Raw genomic sequence first — 25,895 nt, forward strand, 5'->3', positions numbered from 1 at the left:
CTTACAGAAATATTGTTCAGAGTGATATTAATAATTTTCAGGTTTCCCTCCTCCGTTACCTTCCAGTAAGGGATCTTTGTTCTTCTCTTGTTAAGTTTTAGCTGGAAGTGACAATCTGACTGCAGGGACAGCAGGTTGGGCTGGGGGTTTTGTTGCAGTTGTGCAAATTTTTCAGCTAGAGGATAGCAGCTCAGGAATGTTCCTCTGCTCGAGTTCTTACTCACATACTTCTGGGAATCAGAGAATTTCCACCCTTTCTGACACGTATTTCTACCCTTCTGGTAATATTGCATCCCATATGTGCCTGCTTGAAGCAATCCACCTCAGTGCACTCATCGCTATATTTACTTCTTCATTTGAAGTCAAGTAGTGTATAGTACACTGCGTGCGCATATGAGAGAGAGACACAGTCAGACACTCATCTCCTGTTCTGTCACCATCCGTTTTCTCTGGCAGCCAGTCTTTAGACTTCAACACTGTCCTCTTTGTCCCTGGCATATTCATCCTCATTAGCTTCCTGGCAAATGTTAATTATGTGAGTTGGCTTGCTGGTGGGTTGTTCTCCAAGAGAGTCCAGTTTCTCATACGTGGGAGAGAGGATTTTGGATTGGCACCAGAAATGCAGCTGTTATCCCTGGCCTTGTGCAGGACCTCTCCCAATTTGGCAAACTGCCTTGTTACCTTTATGTACAGAGGGGTGCTGCACCTGAACAGACTGATAGTTCTAGCAGGGGGCCCTCATCAACCTTGGGCCAGCTTGAAGGAGTCCATGAATATGGCTCTTGGAAACAGATGGTAGCATAGAATTTAGCAAGTTATCTGCAGTTTATGTGAGGTAGCACATCAGGGACATGCTTTAATATCCAGCTATTGCTGCAAGTTAAAACACTGGTAAGGGATTTCCTGTAACCACAGATGTTTACCCCATGGATGCCTGATGCAGGGTGCTTACTGTGAAATGAAGGAATGTTGCTGCACTGATGGTGGCTTCTTGTTCACATCAGGCAGATGACACTTGTTCATCTAAAGCCCAGCTAAGCCACTTGTCCCAGCCGTTGACTTAGGGCACGTCTTCACTGGCAGTGTTAAAGTGCTGCCATGGCAGCACTTTAACATGGCTTGTGTAGTCACGGCATAGCGCTGGGAGAGTGCTCTAAAAAAGCCACCTCCACGAGGGGAATAGCTACCAGCGCTGGGAGAGAGTTCTGCCAGTGCTGGGGCGCTGTCTACACCGCCACTTTATGGCGCTGAAACTTGCAGCGCTTGGGGGGGTGTGTTTTTTCACACCCCTGAGCAAGAAAGTTGCAACACTGTAAAGTGCCAGTGTAGACAAGCCCTTTGTGCTTGCAGCACGCTTTGGATGCCTGTTGTGTGTAGGACACAAGTGTTTGTACAAGTGTGGCGTTGTCCAGTGGTGGCATGTGATGGTTGGTTATTATTCTTTTGAGCAAACTGTAGACAAGCCTTTTTGGGATTGTCTCTGTTCTTTGCCTGGTTATTACTAATAGTTGATTTGGGTGAAAAGAGCATTCATTCTCCTCTTAAATAACTACCAGTATTTACACAACCTATTCCACATATTGAGCAGTTTAACCAGCATTGCATAATCGTTCGCCAGTATAAATGAAGAGGCAGTTCTGTAAAAGTACAATTTTCCAGGTGTTCGGAGGGGAAAACATTGCATCTACAATTATATAAATGCTGGGTGATGACTGCCCTAAAAATTAAATAGGAAAAAGCTATTTATACTTGGCAGGCAAATTAACACGCTAATAAAGACTTAATTTAACTGTCCAAATGCTCCTGTAGTTTATAAATATTTATGGAAAGGAATTCACAGTGTGAGAAGATTAGCTATTTGCTCCAAGTGGGCCGAGCTCAGTTTGACTAAAATGATGGTATTTGCATTAGAAATTAGCTTGTCATAATTGTTTTCTCCTTTCCATTATGTCCTTGTGTGTTTTACTTACTAAAATTTGTTTTTCTTTTTACAGTGATTAATTAGCTACTGTTTAAAATATAAGGCTGTGCATTTCAAGTCAGTTGGCAGGACCCTAAAGCATCTTCGAAATGGAGTCAAACCTAAAAATCTGAGGGGAGAGTGTGTGAATACTGTACCATTTTTTTCCCCACTGGATTAATAATATGCATTTGGGATTATCCCATTTAAACTGTAGTTTAGTTATTAACATTCTTTTAGTTAAACTTTCTGTATTAATTTTGGGAGAAGTCCCCAAAGTTTTAACATAGATTATTATTTATTATATTTTAAAGATAGAATATTCACTGGCTTCTGATGTGCTAATAATGAATGCTTTTATATATGTGGATATGGAAGATGGCAACATCTGCAAAGATTTTTTTTTTTGTTATGGGATTATATTACCCAAATAGAATTACTCTGTATTACAATTAAATCAATGTAACAGAAATGACAATATCGTTTTAATTCTGTTTGAGGGCCATGTGTAAGCACTGTGTGTCAAATTTGAAAATTATTCATCTCTGAGAGAGGAGAGAAGGGAAATCTACAGTCTTAATTAACTAACTACATGAATAATTCTACTAATAATAATTCTGTCACTTAGCCAAACTATTTTTCCCACTATTCAAATAGAAATGTGAATTAATAAAAGGAAACATAATTTTCCCCTTCAGCCTCTTCTCCTCATTGCCTGCTGCCAAAAAAAAAGGGGGGGGGGGAATTTGCTTCATATTATTATCTTTATTTATTATACTTTGGTTGCTTTCTAGCAACAAACTTTTTCCCTAGTTGCCCTCAGTTGTCAAAGATTCAAAATACTTAGAGGGAGTGTAATTTATTTGCTGTAGTCCTGGCCATTGTTGGCCAAATTCTGGAAACTGACTGCATGTAAAAAGTAGCAAAAACTTAGGATTATTCTGAATTTCAGCTTCTTTTCTTTCACTGTATAGATAGATCGATCAAGGAATAAAATAATTTGTACTCAGTTATTCTTAATTCATTGTGGAAATCCAAGAATCTTCTTGTGCAAAAATGGATTAACGGAGAAAGTAACCCATTCAGAATAGAACACGGTTTAATTGGGAAGCCTTGTATCCACTTTATGATGTCCATGTGGAAAATCAGTGATGTTATTATAAGGCAGCAACTTCACTGAGGTTTAATAATCATACCGTATACCATGCAAAAGAGCAAAGCTTATAAATAGATGCAATATTTAAAACTTCTCAAAACTGGGTTTGAACTGTAGTGCTTAATCTGAAAAGAGACAGATGTGAATTATGTGTTTTATAAAATTGTTTTTGTAGGATTATTTCTTATCTGTTAATCTTTTTACATATTTGTCACATTTGATGTGTAAACTGATTTGTATGGGTGCCTTGGAAGTACAGTTGGACCTGCATTACATTAGTTGATCAATAACTTAAAAAAATAAAGTTGCTAGTAATCATAATTGCTAAAGTAGATTCCTCCCTTCCCACCTCCAAAACCTCTATCTGTTCATTTGAAGTAGAAATTCTGTTTCCTAAGTTAACGCCACAGCAAATTTAATGCTTTTGAGGCATTGAAATGTAATCTTTGGATTGGTTATTTACAGTTTTGATTTACCGAAAGCTAATTTTAAACTTGTACATTTAAAATGTACATTTTGTTTTGACTTTTGTTAATCTACATACCAATCTCTGGTGTGTGCTTCAGCAAGTGGTCAAAGATGGTCCTCCTGTGTTGCACAGAAACTATGTAACTGTACAAAAATTAAGAATTGTGAAGCTGTGTAAATGAATTCCATTAGTAAAGGAAGACCAACCTTTAAATTCGCAGCATTCACTGTGGTGGATGAGCTGACAAAAGGTGCTGTGCACTAAGTTTAACTGGGAAGTATACTGAAATGAAGTAACTTTGGACTATAGGGTGATAGATACTTTTTTTCATTACTATTGAAGAGAATGCTGAGTTGCAGAGAAGTGAGGATAACAATGTGATGTTACGAAAGCTCTGTATTTTCTCTCTCAGCAAAAGTCAGTTGCAGTCTTGTCCCTCTCAGTTTGTCTTGAAGTGGTCCAATCTATGCTGTCAAGTCAATGACATCTTTCTCTTCTGGGGGTCATTAGGAGAATAGCTGAACAGCTGGGTTGGACATGCTAACTTCTGAATTTATAGCTCCTTCAAAATCTGAAAGAAGAGGAAACCATTTGGTTTCTTCTTTGCACTTGGATAAGTCATTGAAAATGTCAGCAAAGGGGGAGAGCTAAAAATTGAGGAAAACTTTCAGGTTTGTTCATGATTCAAACCTTGTAACCATTTTCCCTTCATGTCAGTATGAAAGAGGACTTAATAGTAAGGGGAAACCCATATCATCACAGAGCAGTGTACAGAAACACAAATTCATTGGCGCGCCTTTAATTAAATGCATTGCTTTTACAGCTTCATGAAGGATTAGGTTTGGGTTTTCAGCTATTTCCTTGCTGGCAAAAAGATTGTGTACAAAACAGTGAAGCCATAAGCTGGTAGGTGTAATGATTTGCATTGATGTGATCGGACCACTATTCTTACCAATTGTCGAATGGCTCCAGGCAGGCAGATTGCAAAACACTGTGCCCATTACATGCAGAAATCTCTGACTATTTGCTGTAGTATCACAAACCTTGTTTTTGCACATTAGCTAGAGCAAGTGTTCAGTAGAACTATCAGAAACGTAACTTGCAAATAATCAAAGCATGCATGCACGCACGCACGTGCACACATACACTGGCTGACTCATCAAGTTGAATTGCGAAGTAGTTACTGCTATGTTTGCGTTCTCAAAGGAGTTCCACTTGGACATCATCTGCCATGTCTTCAGTAAAGCACAGAACAGTGTTATTTGAACAAAGGCATGCTTTTCAGTGTGATCGCTTCCTCAGATCCTATGTCCCTAAAAGAACCAAAAAAACCCCATGTCAGTTACACAGGGAAAGATGAATTTTTTTGCAACAAGTTTTCTCTCTCCAATGCTGTGTAATTCAAATGGGTACTCAATAAGATGCATAAAGGGCGTTTCCTATTGATGCTGCCAGTTTGAGTGATCAGGTCTTGTTGACTTACTCAAAGCTTCAGGTTTTCTCAGGGGAAAAAAAAATTCCTCAGATTTATTGTTCACTGATGGATGCCTGGTTTCTAAATGCCTGGTTTCTAAATGTTTCAACAACTTGGAAGGATTAATACTCTCAGCAGCCAGCCCTGCAGAATGCACTACAAGTTGTGGTTTTGAATCAGTCTGTGTAAAACTGTGTGTCATGCTTGTAGTCAAATTTCATTCTGAAGTGTAATTCGAATTCACTTTGCAAAAAGGACATCTTTCGGAATCATTCCTCCGCCAGAACTGAGCTCCCACAAAGAATGAAAAACTATGCAATGCAGTTGTGTTAGACTCAGCAGTGCCTTCGTGATTACCCTTGGCATGCCTGGTGTTCCAGTTCAGTGCATGCTGTGTGCCTGGGTACTCTCCCTCCGTGTTGTACATAATAATGGAGCTTGTACTTGTTTGTGCCTGGATTTGCCTTATTCAAACACGGTGCATACTATCTTATTAGAAACGGTTCTGTCAGTCTGCTATACACACTTCTATACTGCACTGTACCACTAGCTAAACTTCCCAGTTTACATGGTAACCTTACAGGAACACGCAGTTATTTTGCTCATTCCCATTTATCATTTTCGGAGTGCTGAATAACTTTTTTGGAAAATGTGCCTTTTTTTGGTATGTGACTGCTTGTGACCTGTCTAAGCAACTTGAGACCTAAAGTTTTGGAAACTATCTTTTAAATCATTTAAAATTAATTTTTTAGTTTTTTTTTTTTTTTTTGCAGGGGAGAGAAAGGAAGGTAGAAAGATAAAGTAACAAATTTGTAACTTAAAATGGGGTTCCCCTCTGATTCTGTAAAAATGCCTCCTCAACTCCCATAGAAGTACTATGCCTGCACTAAATGTTTTGCTGTAAATCAATAATGTGGGTAGATAAAGATGTTAAGTTTGAAATCTGACTTTGTTAGAAAAAAACACTCAATGTTATGTAGAGACTTAAATGATTGGATGTGAGGGGAATTTTTATGCAGTGTTTATAAAATGAACCTAAACAAAATTTTAAAAACAAAGTTCAAATTTTTTTTATTTAAAAAAATTGGAACACTTTTACATACGGTTCCTGACACAGAATGACACAGAACAAAAATTTATTTTCTATTCTGTCCCCTCCCGCCCCCGCTCCCCATGTGAGTTTCTGAAGGACATGGTATGGAACATATGCAATGAATAGTCTTGAGAAAGCTGAACTTCTGAGGCGACATTTTAAAGTGTAAATTGATTTAACAGGCACTTGGATTTCTAGTCTCAGTGTAAGCCTTTTATATAAGAACTGTCTATTTTCTGGAAACAAATGTGCTATCTTTGTAAGACTCTTCAGACCTATACAGAAACAATGGCCGTCATCAAACCATGTGCAGTTTTTGATTCCATTAATGCAGGCCTCTCTCTGGTGACCTAACAGGTTACTTTAGCTTGTAGAGAGAACTGACAGCTATAGGTAAGTCTACAGTTTTTTGTTAAGTTGATAGCAATGATATAATGGCATGTACATGAATATGTTTAGAGGGCCAACCTCCGTGTCTAGCTAGGTATTTTATGTGCCCTCATCACAATAGTACCTTGGCAATCATAGAGAAGGCTAGTTCCATTTTGTGATAACAGTTTAAAAGGAGATTTCGTTTGTGGTGTTTCTCTGTTTTAAAAACTTGTTCTTACTAACTTCCATTGCCGTGCAAATGATGCTGGAATGTTCATGATGCCATGTGATACTACTGGTGGTTGAGTATAATTAAATAGATATGTTACTTTTAAAATATCTCTTTTCATGGTTGTACCTTTCAGTAGTTTTATTTGTGGGTTACATATGAAAGTTATACTGACTGTGCAGAAACAAGTATGTGGTAGGCAAACTAGGCATGTAAAAAAAAGACATTTGATCGGATAAGTAAACACGGCATGGTGGGCCTCAGTTTGAAGGAAGACTTCATGCAGTCTTTGTAGCCCTGCTTTTTCCCCTCGCTTTAGTACTAATTAACATTTTATATAATGTCTTTCATTCCAAGTTGCTTCAGAGTGTGTATGTGCAACACTGTTAAAAAGGAGCCGACTTTAGATTGCAGGGCAGCAGCAGGTGAGCAAATGGTGCACAGCACACAATGGCCTCAGTTTCCCCTTCAGATACTGTTTGAACACTGCTCTCCTAGGAAAAAGGGTCCATGTGTTCTTCAATGAATGTATTGAGACCTGGTGTGTGGTTTTTTTTTTTTTTTTTTTTTTGGACCATCTTATCTGAACTACACACACCGTAGGATAGTGAGCGGTATGTTAGTAATTTATCTCCTTTGAAAGAGCTGAGAGGATCTTGCTGAGATTTGAAACTGTGACTTCAGGTTATCTAGTTAACTTCCAAAGGCTGCCTTTTCTGGAGTCATTGAATTAGCCCTTTTATACCATGTCTGTGAAACTACTACTGCCTTAAATTGTAATAGCCTGACTTACATTAATGTGTGTCATTTTTCCCCCCCACCTAAAGCTGCCCCGCTGCTGCTGTATGCAAACCGACGTGATCTGCGATTGGTGGATGCTGAAAATGGGAAAGAGAATGCTACAGTTGTAGTGGGTGGTTTGGAAGATGCAGCCGCAGTGGACTTTGTGTTTGTCCGCGGGTTGATATACTGGAGTGATGTAAGCGAAGAAGCCATTAAACGAACAGAATTTAACAAAACTGGGAGTATACAGAATGTGGTCATTTCTGGGCTTTTGTCACCTGACGGGCTGGCATGCGATTGGCTGGGAGAGAAACTATACTGGACAGATTCTGAAACAAATCGGATTGAAGTTTCCAATTTAGACGGATCTTTGAGAAAAGTTTTATTTTGGCAAGAATTGGATCAGCCCAGAGCAATAGCCTTAGATCCTGCAAGAGGGTAAGTCTTTGGGTTTTGTTTTTTTTTAAAATCTTTGGCATGTTTTGGTCATTAGTTATTGAAATTCACCATGCTTAAAGAGATCTGAATATTCTCAGTTATGCTGTGACCTTTAAATATGGTACTGTCCTAAGCCAGTTTGCATACCAGATGGTGGTCTTGTTTTTCTTGCACTTGCTGTGAGATGTGAAAATAATAATCAGCAATATTGATGATGATTTTTGTGTATGTGTGAGATGGCTTGCTGTCTGAACAACAAACTGTCTCTGTTTAAAAACATTAGATGCGCAAGCAAACAATGTGAGAAGAAACTATTCTTGTTCTAGTAGCAATGCAGAGGATGATAATTCGTTCGGTTCTGATTAACGTGAAAACAGATGGAGTCTGTCTGTAAAGCCAACACCTGCCTATGGAGCTGTAATATACTGTATTGCTGCTGTGATCTGAATAACTTTTTTTTGTCTCTGCTCAGCATTTGGTACAATATAGTGTTAACATCGTAATAAGTAAGAAAAAACATAATGATGATGTTGAGAGAGAGGTTTCAGTAGTCAATTAGAAAATACATTTATTGCAAACATCTGACCCCAGTGCTGTTGGGAAATTCTGTTGTAATAAAAACAATGATACAGTAGAACTGGCTCAGGCTAGGCATAGTACAAGCTTTCTTCTTCTTCAACTGCCATTTCAAGGTCTGGTAGTGGACCTTAGTCATGACTTGCAGTACTCTCTGTTAATTCCCTTCAGGGGCCTCTCCCTAAACGGTGGCCATCAAGCATGCTAAATTCAATGGTAGTTTTTGTGATGTAGATGAATGCCCACTGAAATTTAGGATGCGACCACGAAATGCATGGTTGCTTGTGATGTTCTTTCTAAAACCTGATGGTCTCCAGAAATGAAAGGCTGGTGCAATAACCTAGTGGCCCACTTAACCCAACATTCTTTTTCTTAAAAATTTGAATAGGGTCTATTATGTAGAGTAGCTTACAAATAAAAGAAGAGTGTGTTTTTATCTGAGCAAGAAAGTTCACCTGTATCTGCAATATTAAGAAGACCGACAGAGGGTGCTTTTATGAAAGGGTCTCTGCCAACACCTTTCTCAGTTTCAGATATCTGGGGGTATTGTTAGGTAGACTGTTGGATGCTTTGGTTGCTAGTTCTGAATTTGTCCTTATAGCCATATTACAATTTAAAGAGAGGCAATCTCATTTTTAATTTATTTGAAGGCATAGTTTGGTTTTCAAGTACAGGAGTCAATATAGTAAAATGTGCTGTCATATTCAATTATTAAACTTTTATAGATAAATTGTAATACAATGTTTTTCAAGTTTTCCCCATATAATTTTGAGAGGCTTATGGACAAGATATAATAAGAATAAAAGTACTTCCTCCACAGTCCACACACGCATATATCAACAGGTTTAGAAATAAATGGATGCAACCGTAACCAGCAAAAAGGAGATGGAGTTCTCCTCCCTGCCCACCAATTGCTTTGAAAGTTTTTAAACTCTGACACTGAAACAGTAAACTTAATACATCAGTTACATACAACCCTAAAACAATAAAAATACTGAAGGAAGCAAATGAAAATATAAAGCCCACCCAAAAAAGAGAAGGGGAAAAATAAGGCAAATATGTTTGGGATAGGTTTGCCAGCAGTTGGTTGCACTACATCATCACACTAGTGTTTTCTTTATAAAAATAGTTATAATTCATATGCAGAACATCAGGAATGAAATTTGTATAAAAACAGAATTAGGAAGCTTTTTTGGCTTGTCAAGGTTAGTGTGGTTTCTGTTGACCTAGCCAAAGATAGTGTCCGTGCGGCAATCAAGTTTAGCAGTTTGTTTTGTAACAGAAGAGAAATTTTGTCCATAACTAATAGAAACCAAACTTTAGCAAGCCACTTGGGCTTTGCAAGAGGAGTACTTAATTTCCAAGTATGCACAATAACATTTTCGGTGGCTAGAATTGGATGAGTATGTAGATTATTGTACTTTCTCACAAGGTTTACCTGAGAGTAGAGCTGAAAAAGAAAAAAAATTGAAGGAGCCAAAGATAAATCTAATGCAGTAGCATACACTTTTGGGGGAGTTCATTTGACCAAAAATAAGCAATAACAGGACAATCCACTATAGATGAGCAAAAACGCTTTCCATAATCTTTCCGAAAGTCAGATTCCTAATTAATAGTTTATTCTCTGATCACAATCTTTCAATTTTTAATTTAAATCTTCATGTAATTGAAAGGCAAGAAAACATTTCCAAATCTTACTACAGTTCTTGTCAGTAGAAGTTCAAGACAAGAACCCTTTCAAAGATTGAGCTTTAAATATAAAGGAATATTCTCTCTTCTAACTCTCCAATAAAACTGTCCCTGATGAGATTTATTGATACAACTTAGTTACTAGTGTAAGTTGTGAAATAAAGGACATGTTTCCTGGTGGTTTATTTAATATTTTGAAGAGATTGATCAGTCTAAAAATCAGAAAAACGTTAGCAGTAATTTTATTCTTTCACTTTTTAATCAAATTTGGAATGCAGTTTTGTCTGCTTAAAATCCATTGAAGAGAGATGCCATTTTTGCAAGCTGATCATATGTCAAAACTTTCTCTTGAGCATTAAGGATGAGTGGCATCAGCACAGGGATAGGAATACAGAAAGTATGAAAACTATCTTTTTTCTGTTTCAGTAGCATTTATTCAGGGTGGATTTGATTTAAATCAAATTTGATTTAAATCACTAGTCAGGAAGACTCGATTTAATCATGGTTTTCTTCATAAAAGTGCATTCTTGTTGATTGTTGTAACCTTAATACGTATTCTTCACTAGTCAGATGTAGGTTTCATTTTTAGAAGATACACACTATGCATTTTTGAACAGTGATTTATTTTTAAAACTTTTCAGATTAGTTTTAAAGCTATATCAGAAAATGAATGTTTGGTTATTTCGTTTACCAAAGGTAATTGAAGCAGATATTTATGAAGTTATTGGGAGGTGAACTATCTCCAATTCAACAGGTTAATCATTAGTATTTGAAGGATTTTCTTGCCATGCTGTATTAGGAGGAGAACATTACCAAACAGACATTTAAATTGTTTTATTTAACTAAAACAACACCGTTAAGTATTCTGGATTTTTTTCTTCAACAGCAAACCTATAATACCTGCCACATCCGCAGGTTTGGCTGATTGCAGCTCCCACTGGACGCAGTTCGCCACTCCAGGCCAATGGGGGCTGTGGGAAGCGGCGTGGGCCAAGGGACGATAGAAAGATTAACCTAAATAATCTATACAGAAGCCTTTGAAACCCCCGAAGATTGGGTCACTAATCCATGAACTGTTGGAACTTGTTTACAAAGCTTTTCTTAAACATTACATGAATATATTGTCTCATACTATAAATTAGAATTTATAATCCCTATTCCATGATGAGATATCTTTCAGCTATAGTGATCTTAATTAAAACTATCTTTAGATAGGTTTCTTTGTCAAAAAGTATTTTATCAAAAAATCTGATTTTTAAAAAAAATTGGATTTTTTTTATTTAAAACATTGATTTTTATCCACCCTGCATTTGTTAATTTATTACTGCATAGATAGAAGTACCAGTGTGCTGTCTGGGAGTTTTATATTAGTGCCCATCAGCTGGTGTGTGGAACCAGCAGCAAAGAGGACTAAGAACAGCAGCCTAATAGTAAAATCTAGAACTTGAAAAACAAAACTGTCTCTTCTCTTTGGAATTTCAGCCTGTCTCTCTTTTTTTACACACAGTTGTTTGTTACTCCAAATTAAATAATCTGTAAATATTTTCAATTTAAAAAGAAAAATATCTTGGCAATTACACAGGGCTTAATGAAAAAAATCAGTTTAATGCATAATGACCATTTTCGTAACATTAATAAATCCATCTAATATAAATCGGCACATATAATAAGTTTCTGATTTTTAGCTGAGTTTGTTTCAAAACCTTTTTTAAAAATTTTCTCTGGCAGTGTTGTGAACCATTCTGGCTTTCTGGTCAAGCTGAATTAGGTAGTGAAAGGTGTTTATACATTTGCTATATTAAAAAACAAAAGGACTAAATTAAATGTGTGCAGTTAAAGCAATTTAATTTCATTTAGCTGTTGCATCATGACTTCTTGGCAGTGGCCCATTTAATAGAAGTTAAATTGTAATAGGATTCTTGATTTTTTTTAACCACAGTTCTCAAAACAAATCTCCCCTACCCCCAGTTGCCCTAGTTTTTCAGGCCAGTAAGAACTTTTGCATGACACTCTTTGTATTGTCGTCAGCCATTGTTCTCCCCAAAGCTGTGTTGACCAATCTGGGGAATGGCATGCTCTTGTAGGGAGTGTCACCGCAGTGGTGGAGATGGTGGGAAAATAAATGGATGGGGTAACTGCCACTGTCACTGCCAAACCTCCTAATTTTATGGTATTTTATTGGTAGTTTATACATGGGGATGAATTTTTTTTTAACTTGGCATTTTTACTTAAAGAAAGCCAGCATAACTTAAAATGTGTAGCGATCTTGCTAGCCAATTGTGTAAACATTGGGGCATGGCTTAAGGTTTTCATTTCACATGCTGCAATTTATTATTTGACACAGTTACTGTTCATCCTTCTGGCAGTGGAATAAACTCCTGTGTATGTGTGGTTCAAAGGGAGGGGAAATGGATGTTATAGTCATTTGAAATCAGTGGGAGTTTTCAATATTGTTTCAGAAGATTATCTCTGACCAAGTCCCAATCGCCATTTCTGTAACTGCGTGTTTTGTCTGACCTGCATTAAAACTTAAACTGTTCTTAATAGCGGTGCTGCAGATGATAATGTGCAGCTGATGATGATGTGTGAAAATGTTTCAGTGTAAACAAAGTTGTTTAGTTTAGTTTCTGTAACACACAAAATCAACACTGCATATAGTCTCAAGAAAAGTGCTGCCAAGACCAGCTAGCTTTTCTCACTTCTAGGTATACTGTGAGGTGAAAGGGAACTTTAAGTGTCCGCTGGAAGCTCTGACTAATGTCTTACATTTCAGTGGTAGTTTTTTAATTCAAATAACTCTAGAGTTAAAATAATTGCTAGTGAATAAACTCTCAAGTAAAACTCTAATCAGTTCACATTATAAAGGCTTTTCAATTAATGGGTGACATTAGAGTACAAAGAATAATATACTGTTTTTCATGACAATGTAGGTTGATTTCTAGCTATAATGTGTTGGGGGAAGCTCTTAAGTTTAAACCTCCTCTGGAGAAAGGGAGTGATTTTTCTCATGCTCCAATTTGCAGATGATACTTCTCCAGTTATAACGTGTTCCTTTTTATTGACCCAAATTATGTCTGACTACAGTGTTACTCTCTACATATGGTATAGATCACATGCCATAAAAGCTAGTATAGACTATGATTTTTACTAGTTTCCTTGGGATTGTGTCATTTTGTTAAGTGGCCAGCTACCCATTGGTAATACATTCTGGACTTTTTTTTTTGTATTGTATCTTGTTTATAACAGTCATTTTGGTTCTGTCACTGAGGTGATAGAACTTGCCAATGAACATGTATGCCTGGTTTATATTAGTGTTATTCCAGAATACCTATTCTGCTTTAAATTTATACTCTCCCATATTCAGAATAACTTTAAGGGTTTCTCTACGAATTAATGTTTGCAAGATTAGGATCTTAAATGTTAAAATGTTTGTGTTTTTGTTTTTAGCAGTGCAGTAAATTTCATATAAGATATATTACCAATAGGGGCATCGACACACAAAACTCAGCATTTATGTTTTAATTTAAAATTGCAATAGCACGTTTTAAATTAGTTTTATAAAGCCTTAATCTGATTTAAATCAGTGATTTATTTAAAAACCAAGTGTTTTAAATCCATTATTTATATCTTATTGATTTGGTTATTGGAGTCATTCCCCTGGGGAGAAAAGGGCTACATAAATGTAGTAATATACCAATAGACAGAGTACAGAAGTCAAACCTGAAGAAGAGCTCTGTGTAAACTGAAAAGTTTCTTTTACGTCAACAGAAGTTGATCCAATAAAAGATAGTACCTCACCCATCTTGTCTCTCAAATATTCTGGGACCAACACAGCTACAACAGGACTACGTAATAAAATACATAATTTTTCAATGTAGTGCTTGCTCAAGAAGTTAGAACTAAACACTTTAACTGAAGTAGTAATTTTTGGTATGCATGAGCAAAGTGTTTTCTAAACCTTGTAATAGCTTTAGCTGGATTAATTTTTCTAGTGAAGACTAGGCATACTTGTACGTTTACAAGATCTGTCACCTCAGCGACAAGGACAAAGTGACTATTGCAAGAAGGTACAAGTCAAATAAAGTGGAATAAGAGAATCTTTTTCTGATTTAGATTAATCCACTTCCGAAGGGGTGGAGTAAATTAATTTGGAAAAAAGGTGGCCTTCATCTGGAATAAGAATGTCCACACATGGAGTTTATTCAGAAATAACTCCACGTGTAGACAAGCCCTTATGCATGTATGTAACTTTATTTGCATGACTAGTCTCATAGCCTGTGTCCTTAAAGTTAAGCGTGTATATAAACATTTGCTTCATCGGGGTTAAAATTATTTTTATTAAAAACTTTTTTTTTCTGAGTGGCATTTTTGAAACTTGAAAACAAATTGTTTTAATGTTAACAATGAAGTTATTTAGACTTTCAATACAATAACAAACTGAACTTTTTTATACACGCAGAAGCCAAGGTTTTCTACAATAGGAGTGTAAAGTTAGGCTCCAATGTGCAAATGAGTAACTGGATTGAGGGTAAAGGGAACAGCAGCTCTGAATGAAGAGGCTGGAGGATGTCTGAAGCCCCCCTCTGAGTCCCATATCTGTTGTACCCGTCCCTGACCCCCATTACTCCTCCCCCCACTCTCTACCATCCCCCTCTCCCCAATTGCTGAAGGCAGGGCAATTTCTGGCACCCCCTTCTGCTGCCAACACCATCACAGACAGCAGCTTCATATGTGTGTGTGTCTCTCTCTCTCTCTCATTGGGTGTGCAGCGGTCTGTGGCTCTCTAGTTAGGCAAATCTGCTGGGCATCTTAGGACCACAAGTCCCAGAAACCTGAGTATGGCCTGGTAGAAGTGCTTCTGTTTTCTTGACTTGTGGAAGTTCACTATTTCAGAAGGTGGTGTGTTGCCACTGTAGCACAGGCTACATGCTTGTTGGTTTTGTGTTGCCTCTGATTTCTAGTCAATTGCCAGAATGTTTCTAGGTCGCTATACACTAAACTCTTTAGAAGAAAAGAACCAATTTTATTGTTCAGACCTTGAAGATCGCTTTTTTAAAAAGCAACTCAATTTCCCAATATAAAATATAGAGGGGTGTGGATGATAACTTGCTTTTGTAGTTTTAAAAAATCTGACTTTTACTAGCAAATCATTGTACACAGTTGTTATAAATGAGTACAAAAATATAAATCAGTACAATACAGTCATTTAATACTACTCTAGACATTTTAAGATGAATTCCCTTCGTTATCACCTGCTCAAATCTGCGCATATCCATGTATCTCCTCCCAGAAAATGTGCAAGATGGTGTAAAGCCCACTTATTTTGATTCATGTGCGGATTGGGTTTTGGTTCTAAAGGCCTTTGGGTTAAGACCTGTTATCAAATAAAGTCACCTTCAAAATAACTTGTTTGAAATGTTTTGCATTCAGTGCACCTAGTTGCTGTGGTGATAAGGGCTATATAAATTAATAAAATAACTGTCAACTGAGCATAAAAGTTAATACAAACTTGAGATGTTTACATGCAGTGTTTGCTCAATAACTTAGGTTAAATATTTAAACCAAAATAGTAATTTCTGTTCTGCATAAATTGCCCCTGGTGGTATGCATGTGCTCATGCTCATGTTTTTTTCCTGCTTTCAATCCCTACAGTTACAACTAACTTCTGAGGGAAGTCTAGACTATGAAGACAGGTTGAATTTTTAGAATGTGTTGGTGAACAAGTTTTAACTAACATGATTTAGTAAAGGGTACTGACAGAATTAGCAGAAGAAATCTCGGCCCACGGGCATTAATATTTACAAATGTGTGAATGACGTGAGAGATCCTGGAAGACTGAAGAAGGACTAATATAGTACCCATCTTTAAAAGGGGAAAAAGAAGGAGCCAGGAAACTATAGACTAGTCGGGCTAACTTCGATACCTGGGAAGCTACTAGAGCACTGTATAAAACATTTAGTTTGCAAATACCTGGAGGATGAAGGGGTGATCATTAGCAGCTAGCATGGATTTACCAGGATGAAATCATGTCAAGCCAGCTTGATTTCCTTCTTTGACAGGATAATTGATTTGGTGGATGGGGGAATGCGGTGGTCATAATATACCTGGACTTCAGCAAGCCGTTTGACACAGTCCCACGTGCCACTCTGTAAAGTAAGCTGGAGAAATGCGGACTCGACAGAACTACCGTTAAGTGGCTACATAATTGGTTAAACAACCACAAACAAAAGAGTAACTATTAATGGAATGATGTTGGATTGGAGAGAAGTCTCTAGTTGGGTTCCACAGGGATCTGTTCTGGGTCCAGTATTGTTTAACATCTTTATTAATGATCTGGATATAGGTAAAGGGAGCATACTGATCAAGTTTGCAGAGGACACAAAGCTAAGGGAGGTTGCCAATACTTTGGAAGATGGAGCTAAAATTTAGAGGGATCTTGGTAAATTGGAGAACTGGTCTATAAACAACAAAATGAAATTCAACAAAGGCAAATGTGAGGTGCCACTCTTAAGGAAGAAAAAACAAATGCACAAATACAGAATGGGGGAAAACTGGCTTGGCAGCAGCACTGTTGAGAAGGATCTGGGACTTGAGGGATCACAGCCTGAACATGAGCCAGCAATGCATTTCTGTTGCAAAAAAAGCAAAGGCAATTTTAGGTTGCATTAACAGAGGCATAGCATGCAAGTCACGGGAGGTGATCGTATTGCTCTAGGCGGCACTGGAGTACTGTGTCCAGTGTTGGTCATTGATTGTATAGAAAGGATATAGAGAAACTGGTAATGATCCAAAGGGAAGCAACAAAGATGATCAGAGGGATGGAATGCAAGCCCTCTGAGCAAAGGCTGAAGGAACGGAGTATGTTTAGTTTGTAAAAGAGGAGATGGGGTGTGTGTGTGTGTGTGTGGAAGATATAAGTCTTCAGATATTTGAAAGGCTGCCACAAAAAAAGATGAAGAGTTGTTCTCTTTTGCCCTGGAGGGCAGGACAAGAGGCAATGGGTTCAAACTACAGTATAGCAGATTTAGATTAAATCTCAGGAAAAACATCGTAACTGTAAGAACAATAGGGGCATGTCTCCACTAGAAAGCTAAGTAGACCTAACGTAGTAATTGCTGCGGTGCTTCATGTCCGCACTGCCCTCTTATCGGTGGTGCGCATCCTCACCAGGAGTTCTTCCATTGACGTAAGAGGGACAGTGTGTGTGGGGGGCAGGGGCTGAGAGCCAGGGCTCTTAGCTCCATATGCAATTCCCTGCCAAGAGCCTGGATGCACCCCAGGCTTTTGGCTCCCCGGGAGACTGCCTCCAGGCAGTGGGGAGCCGAGAGCCCAGGGTGATATTAAAAAAAAAAGTCCCTGTGACCATTAGATTGTTCTGAATTGGACAAGTCACTCCCTGGCCCCTTCTCTTTGTAAAAAGTTGTGGCCCATGTCGCCATCTTTCCTTCCTCCTAAAACACATGCCCCCTTTAGCAAGGCAAGAGGAGTAGCAAACAGGGATGTTTCAGAGGGAGAAGCTGCAGATCCTGTTCTTGGCGGTAGAGGGACTTGTTGAGTGGTGTGTTTGGCTTCTTGCTTGTTCTTTGTGACAGTGGTGCGACTGGACTGTGGGTCCATGGACAGCCAGCCAGGTGAAGCAGGTCTGTTTCTTCTACTGAGGGCCATGTGGCTGTGACCTTTGGATATTTCAACAGAAGCAGTGTTTAAAGTCCGAGTGGTTAAGCCTTCCCTTTAGTATGGGTGTGGAGCTGAATAGCAAGTCTGATCAGTATATTAATCAGTTGCCAGATGAACAGGAGCAGAAAATAGGAGTTTTGGAGGGAGTTTAGAGTAATTCGGTAATTTGTGGACGACAGAGGAAGAGACCCAGGAGACAGTCAGCAAGGCTAGAAGTATCAAAACATTACCAGATATTGAGCGAGTCAGGTTTTTCCTTACTTATCTCTGGAGGAAGGGAACAGAAAGCTATAGGGGACATACCTAACTAGTTGCCCTTGGTGTGTGAAGCAACTAGTCACAGAGTCAGAACTGTTGGCTGTGTGACTGGTGTCAGGCTGGGGGTTTTGGATTCTGGAATATTGGGCTGTACTAAAGTATCCAACAGGTGAGGTGATGTGGGGAATGATCATCTTTGTTGGAGACTAGCTGGAGCAGTTAGGAGGGCATTACAGTAACTTGGTTCAAGCTCAAATTCATCATGTCACAAATTGAACTAAAGCAGGGGTTCTCAAACTTTGTTGCACTGTGACCCCCTTCTGACAAGAAAAATTGCAACACTATCCTGGGAGTGGGGACCAAAGCCTAATCCCTACCACCCCGGGTGGGGGGACCAAAGCCAAAGCTCAAGGGCTTCAGCCACAGGTGGGGGCCCTGTAACCTGAACACCACCACCCAGTGCTGAAGCCCTCAGGCTTTGGCTTTAGCCCTGGGTGGTGGGGCTCGGGCTTTGGCTGCGGCCCCAGCAAGTCTAATGCCAGCCCCGGCGAACCCATTAAAATGGTATTGCAACCGGCTTTGGGATCCCACAGTTTGAGAACTGCTAAACTAAAGTAATAAAGCATGTGAAGAGAATAAGTTTCTCACTTGCTTATACTACCAATGCTGAGAGTCTGGGTAATAAGCAAGAGGAGTTGGAAATTTTCAGTGAGGAGAAATTTTATATAATTGTCATTACTGAAATCTGGTGGGATGACTCACATGATTGGAATGTTAAAATTATTTGTTATAACTATGGGTGGCATGTGAGGCACCCCCTCCCCCCCGGAAGCTAGCCATGTGGCCCTGCCCCTTCCTCCTGATCCCACCCACCAGAGCCCTGAGCCCCCTCCACTGCCCCCCCCCCCCAGCCCTGAGGCCTCCCTACGGCTGAACAGCCCCGGGCCACCAGCCAGGTCCTGGCACCCGGCTGACACCAGTTCATGGCTGGCCCCAGCACCAGGCCACCCAGCAGCACCTGCCACCTGCTGGCCTCTGGCCAGAGCTGAGCTACGGCCAACTTGGAGGAGATGGCACAGCATGGGCGGGGCCAGGGCTTGGAGTAGGGGAGGCTTAGCCTTCCCTGGCCTATTATACCTGTCGCCCATGGTTTATAACTTGTTTAGGAAGAATGAAGTGCATAAAAGTGGCATGGTGATGGCACCGAACATTAAAGACGCCATTATCTGTTTTAGGGTTATTGATGACTCAGGCTCTTGAATGCATATAGATCAGAGTGCTAACTAACAGCACCCAGAAGAGGGTATTGGTGAGTGTCTATTACAGACCACTGAATCAAACCAGAGAACAGGATGAGTTACTCATTAAACACCCTGTCTGTAATGTGTGGAAAGAAAAATGATGGTGTCACAGGGGAATTCAGTATGAAAGACACATGTTGGAGGTCTCATGCAGCCAGCAATAAAATGTCATTAGGGTTTCTAAAAGTTATAGATAATTTTCTAATTTAAAAAGGTATTGCACCCAACAGGAGGTAGCTCTCTCTTTTGGACCTTATGAAGATGAATTCATCACTGGACTGGAAGTTGGTGGTTGACTACAGGCCAGTGACCATGCCCTGCTTAGAGTCAGTAGGAGGGAACAGTGGACAGTCCAAACCAGTAACATATGTACTCTTCACTTCAGAAGGACTAATTTCCCAAAGCTGGGCAAAATTATGAGCAAAATTTATTGAGAGGAAAACGTTAGATAGAAAAATGTGAAGGAAGATTGGGAAGTCTTAAAGAAGAATTTATTGGATGGCCACAATTGAGAAAGAGGCCAACATCTGGCTAAAATTGCACTTTGGCTCAGTGGTGAGGTGAAGGCAGTGATTAGAAATAATAATAGAACAATATATAACATATGGAAAAGGAAATAGATAGAAATCCATATAGATTAAATATTATGAAATGTGGAAAATTGATAAGGGAGTCTACAGCTGTCAGGGAAAAATTCATGGCTAATAGGGTTAAGGACACCAAGATAAGAGTTTTTAAAAGCATATTAGGAACAAAAGAAAAGTTAGCAATGGTAATGTCTTAATACTAGGTGGAGATGATAAAATTAATAATAGCGATGCAGAAAAGAAAATGCCACATCCTGAATTTTTGGGAATGTTCTAGGCATCAGTGACCAAAACCCTCTTGATTTTTGGGTAAAGTTGTCAAGCAGAAAGGGGGCGAAATGGGAGAGACATTCTGCCTTACCAGCTTTTTAACACAGCCATAGTTTTCAAGCAATTGTATATAGATCAAAAAACTGATGGCTCCAGTTAACGCCTTCCAGCACAACAAGACTTCCATCTCCTCTCTGCTTGTTCTCCCAATGCAGTTTATCATGTTGACACCCTCAGTGATTTATCTCCTAAACAGAAAGAAGAAATAGTAGTGGAGGAGGGAAGAGGGACGGGGGGAGGAGGGGCGCATACGGTCCCTGGCTGCTTGGAGGGGGGAATCCTCTGCTGTGGGAGTGGGGGAGAATGGGGAATCTTGGAATGTAGGGGACATAGAGCCCCTGCCATGGGTAGAATGGAGAGTTTTGGGGAAGATGGGGCTGCACACAACTGTTGAAATGGAGGGGAGAATGGGGACCCCGGTTTGGGAGGAAAGGGGACACACAAAACCCTGTGGGGGGGGGGAGAGTGAGGGGAGTTGCAGGCAGTGCCTGAAATAGAGGAGGATGGGAGGGCACAGTGAGGGAGTTCGTGGGGGGTAGGAATGCAGTGATGCCAGGAGCCCATGTTGCATGCAGTGAGCTCAGCCTACTCAGCTAGGAAGCGTGTGACCCCTTAGCTCAATATAGTTCACAGCAATTATTTGTGTAAGCAGCAGTTTATTAAAGCACAGATGCTGTACATTACAGGGACTACATTGTTGGGATAACATACAACACAGGGAACCATTTTGTGTGTTTCCTAAACTTGGTCACTGGCATGTCTGTGATGGGGATTTAGAATTAAAAAGGAAAGGATGGAAGTGGAGGTACCACAACTAGAGAGTTCTCAAAATCCCTTGAGAAGGGAAGCGTACTAAGCCACCTTGCTGCTGTTGCTCACAGCAACACTAAAGACCCTCACTGGTTCCAGTAATTGAGGTGTATGGGAACAGGCTCGTATCTGTTTAAGTCCTTTGTAGCGCACATGTTGTTCTGTGTTTTTAGAAGCCATCAGAAATGACGAAAAGCAGCAGTATGCATTAAGCTAGACCTGGCACGTTTGTATGTAATTATGTCGGCGCCAGTTGTGCTCATTTTGTTTCTTCATTATTTTTGTTGTGTAATGAGCAAAAGGCACAACACTATTGATAACTATTGTATTATTTGTACCAACATTTTTTAAAAATGATAAATTTAGCTATTTTCCTCTTAATTTGTCCAAGAAGAAACTAGGGTTTTTTACAAACACCTTAATTTCTAATCATCCATATAATTTCTGTGAAAATATTACAGCTGGAGTTGAAACAAATTGGTTGAAGACTGTGATTTTTTACATGTATCTTCTAGGTTGTCTAACAAGGAAAATACAAAATAGAAATTGGGGTACAGTATTTTGCATAGTTTTGCCCAGAAATGAGGCTTCAGCTCTGGGAGTTGCATAGCCTTGTCTCTCCATAAAGGTCACTGGTATGTCAGTTGGGGTCACCTGAGATACATCTTGTCATATACAGTCACTTCAAACCCAGTTCCTTATTAAAATACCATTTACGAAGGAGAAATGGGGTATGGCTGTGACATGTGGCTACATTATTGCTCAAGAACGAAGCTTTGAGTCAGGAAGTGGCATGTCCTAGGTAGCGCAAACAGTCTCCTGATGACCCCAAGACACATTTTCTTAGATACAGTTAGTCAAAACCCAGTTCCTTATTCAAATGCCACATGCAAAAGGGAAGTTGGGATGGGAGTGAGGTAGCAGTAAATTGCACAGAACTAAAGCTGTGGATTAGGGAGTGACTTGTTCCAGCTACTTCATGATTGTAGGGATGTGTCACTTGGGGTGACCAAGAAGTATTTTGTCACAGCCAGTGAAAACCCAGGTCCTTATTTGAAAGTTAATTATTTGAATAAACCATAATTAATATAAATTGTTATAAAATGCAGTCACTCATGTATGGTGACATTTGTAAAAAAAAAATTAATCTTACATTGATTTATTAATACAGATCTAGGAATAAGGGACTAACTTTAGCTTCCTACGTTTTCAGCCAAAAAAAAATTGTTTTGGTCAAAAAGCCAGGGTGTATGGTGAGCTTGGTTTTTTTTTTTTGTTTTTTTGTGGCGAGGAGGGGGAGTTTAACCAAAAAACCTCTAGTTTTACAGTTCCACCTAGTTGGCTACCTTATATATGGCTCACCACAATTCAGACAGTTTTGTAAATCAGTCCTAAAGTGTATGAGTGCAACCCATTGTAAATTAGAAAATTATTTTTTAAAGGACTGCATCAACTACTTTTTTGATAGATTTGGAGGTATTTTCTGTTCTTACTGTCTGTAATATCCTTCTAGATGCTTTAAAAATTAGCATTTGATTCTCAAATTTTTTTGTCCTCCCTTTTTGGTAAACATTTTTCCCATTAAGAACATAAGAATGGCCATACTGGGTCAGACCAAAGGTCCATCCAGCCCAGTATCCTGTCTGACAGTGGCCAATGCCAGGTGCCCCAGAGGGAGTGAACCTAACAGATAATGATCAAGTGATCTCTCTCCTGCCATCCATCTCCACCCTCTGACAAACAGAGGCTAGGGACACCATTCCTTACCCATTCTGGCTAATAGCCATTAATGGACTTAACCTCCATGAATTTATCCAGTTCTCTTTTAAACCCTGTTATAGTCCTAGCCTTCACAACCTCTTCAGGCAAGGAGCTCCACAGGTTGACTGTGCACTGTGTGAAGAAGAACTTCCTTTTATTTGTGTTAAACCTGCTGCCCATTAATTTCATTTGATGGCCCCAGTTCTTATATTATGGGAACACGTAAATAACTTTTTCTTATTCACTTTTTCTACACCACTAATGATTTTATATACCTCTATCATATCCACTCTTAGTCTCCTCTTTTCCAAGCTGAAAAGTCCTAGCCTATTTAATCTCTCCTCATATGGGACCCGTTCTAAACCCCTAATCATTTTAGTTTCCCTTTTCTGAACCTTTTCTAATGCCAATGCATCTTTTCTGAGATGAGGGGGACCACATCTGTACGCAGAATTCAAGATGTGGGCTTGCCATGGATTTATACAAGGGCAATAAGATATTCTCCGTCTTATTCTCTATCCCTTTTTTAATGATTCTAACATCCCATTTGCTTTTTTGACTGCCGCTGCACACTGCGTGGAAGTCTTCAGAGAACTATCCACGATGACTCCAAGATCTTTCTCTTGATTAGTTGTAGCTAAATTAGCCCCCATCATTTTGTATGTATAGTTGGAGTTATTTTTTCCAATGTGCATTACTTTACATTTATCCACATTAAATTTCATTTGCAGTTTTGTTGGCCAATCATAGTTTTGTGAGATCTTTTTGAAGTTCTTCAGTCTGCTTTGGTCTTAACTATCTTGAGCAGTTTAATATCATCTGCAAACTTTGCCACCTCACTGTTTACCTCTTTTTCCAGATCATGTATGAATAAGTTGAATAGGATTGGTCCTAGGATTGACCCTTAGGGAACACCACTAGTTACCCCTCCCCATTCTGAAAATTTACCATTTATTCCTACCCTTTCTTCCCTGACTATTAACCAGTTCTCAGTCCATGAAAGGATCTTCCCTCTTATCCCATGACAACTTAATTTACATAAGAGCCTTTGGTGAGGGACCTTGCCAAAGGCTTCCTGGAAATCTAAGTACACTATGTCCACTGGATCCCCCTTGTCCACATGTTTGACCCCTTCAAAAAACTCTAGTAGACTAGTAAGACATGATTTCTCTTTACAGAAACCATGCTGACTTTTGTGAAACAATTTATGTTCTATGTGTCTGACAATTTTATTCTTTACTGTTGTTTCACCTAATTTGCCCAGTACCGATGATAGACTTATCGGTCTGTAATTGCCAGGATCACCTCTAGAGCCCTTTTTAAATATTGGTGTTACATTAGCTATCTTCCGTCATTGGGTACAGTAGCTGATTTAAAGGACAGGTTACAAACCATAGTTAATAGTTCCGCAATTTCACATTTGAGTTCTTTCAGAACGCTTGGGTGAATGCCATCTGGTCCTGGTGACTTGTTACTGTTAAGTTTCTCAATTAATTCCAAAACCACCTCTAGTGACACTTCAGTCTGTGACAATTCCTCAGACTTGTCACCTACAAAAGATGGCTCAGATTTGAGAATCTCCCTAATGTCCTCAGCCGTGAAGACTGAAGCAGAGAATTCATTTAGTTTCTCTATGATGACTTTATTGTCTTTAAGTGTTCCTTTCGTATCTCGATCGTCCAGGGGCCCCACTGGTTGTTTAGCAGGCTTCCTGCTTCTGATGTACTTAAAAAACATTTTATTACTTTTTGAGTTTTTGGCTAGCTGTTCTTCAAACTCCTTTTTGGCTTTTCTTATTTGGCAGTGTTTATGCTCCTTTCTATTTACCTCACAGGATTTACCACCACTTTGTTTCTACTAATGTCCTGTTCCATCGAGATTCCCTTGTTTACCTCTTTGCCACCATCATTATTAAGGATAACCAGAATATACACACTTATCTAACCCAGGTTCTTATGCTGTGCCCATCACCATGTTGTTGGGTCACCTTTAAAAACTTAGGAAGCCTACACGTGACTCCCCCAACCTGCACCATCTCTTCTCATCTCTCTCTCGGGGGGGAGGGAGGAGGTAAGGGTGGAGGGGATTATTGTGAGAGGACTTGGTCTAAACTGAGTTTTGCATTTTGTTCATGCAAAACATAGATATCCCTAACTCTTCTAGGAACGAACTGCTTTTTTGTGAATCATTTATTGTTGCCTGGTCTACTCTGTAGTTAGGTCAAAGTAAGGCAGCTTACATCGACTTACTTCTGTAAGCGTGTATGCTACAACGTTGCTCCTGCCGATGAAAATTGCCCACTACACTGACCTAAGAACTCCACCTCCATGATAGGTATAGTGCTTAAGTTGATGTAGTTAGGGTGACGTTTTGTCTGAGAGGACACTGTGTTACTTACATCACCTGTTGGTTGCGTGGGGCTGACAGCTGGAGCAGACAGCCTGGGACGGCGGGCCTCTGGCTGTGAGCCCTGAGCGGGGCTGATAGCTTGGTCTGTAGTCCCCCACCCTGGCCCACTTAAGTTGGTGCAAGTGTGCCTGGTGAGGACATGCATCACCTACTGTGGACATGAAAAACTGCAGTAATTACTGTGGTGGCTGTCAACCTAATGTAGGTGGACTAAATTTTGTAGTGTAAACAAGGCCTGAGAGTATGTCTTCGCCGCAGAGTTAGTGGCATCCAGGTGAGCCCGCCCAGGTTTGAGTGGCCATGCTGCAAAACGGCTGTGTCCTCACTGGTGCTGCGCTCAACTGTGTGTGTCACTGGGAGCTCTGAGGCCATGTTCCAAGGGTCTGTGAGCTGCAGTAAGCTTTGATTCTTTCTCAGTGAATTGTGGAAAGCTTTGTCTGTTTTTCTGGGCACGCTGAGGGTGGGGGGGAATTTTGGGGTGGCACTGGAGAGCTATCAGCACTCAAGTGATGTAGCTGTGTCA

The 25,895-nt window shown here is 39.5% G+C and overlaps 1 protein-coding gene across 5 annotated transcripts in view; it reads left to right on the forward strand.

The window, feature by feature from the left end:
• The window catches only part of LRP6 (LDL receptor related protein 6), a 242,877-nt gene that overhangs the window by 4,789 nt on the left and 212,193 nt on the right, over positions 1-25,895 (forward strand). For 4 of the 5 annotated variants that reach the window (XM_073315558.2, XM_073315591.2, XM_073315582.2 and 1 more), the window contains exon 2: positions 7,581-7,974. The exons of the other annotated variant lie outside the window; for it this stretch is intronic. In XM_073315558.2, coding sequence (XP_073171659.2) covers positions 7,581-7,974 — 394 coding nt within the window. The remainder of the gene's footprint in view (positions 1-7,580; positions 7,975-25,895) is intronic. 5 annotated transcript variants of the gene reach the window in all.

This window comes from Lepidochelys kempii, chromosome 1, assembly GCF_965140285.1.
Source record: "Lepidochelys kempii isolate rLepKem1 chromosome 1, rLepKem1.hap1, whole genome shotgun sequence".
NCBI lineage: Eukaryota > Metazoa > Chordata > Testudines > Cheloniidae > Lepidochelys > Lepidochelys kempii.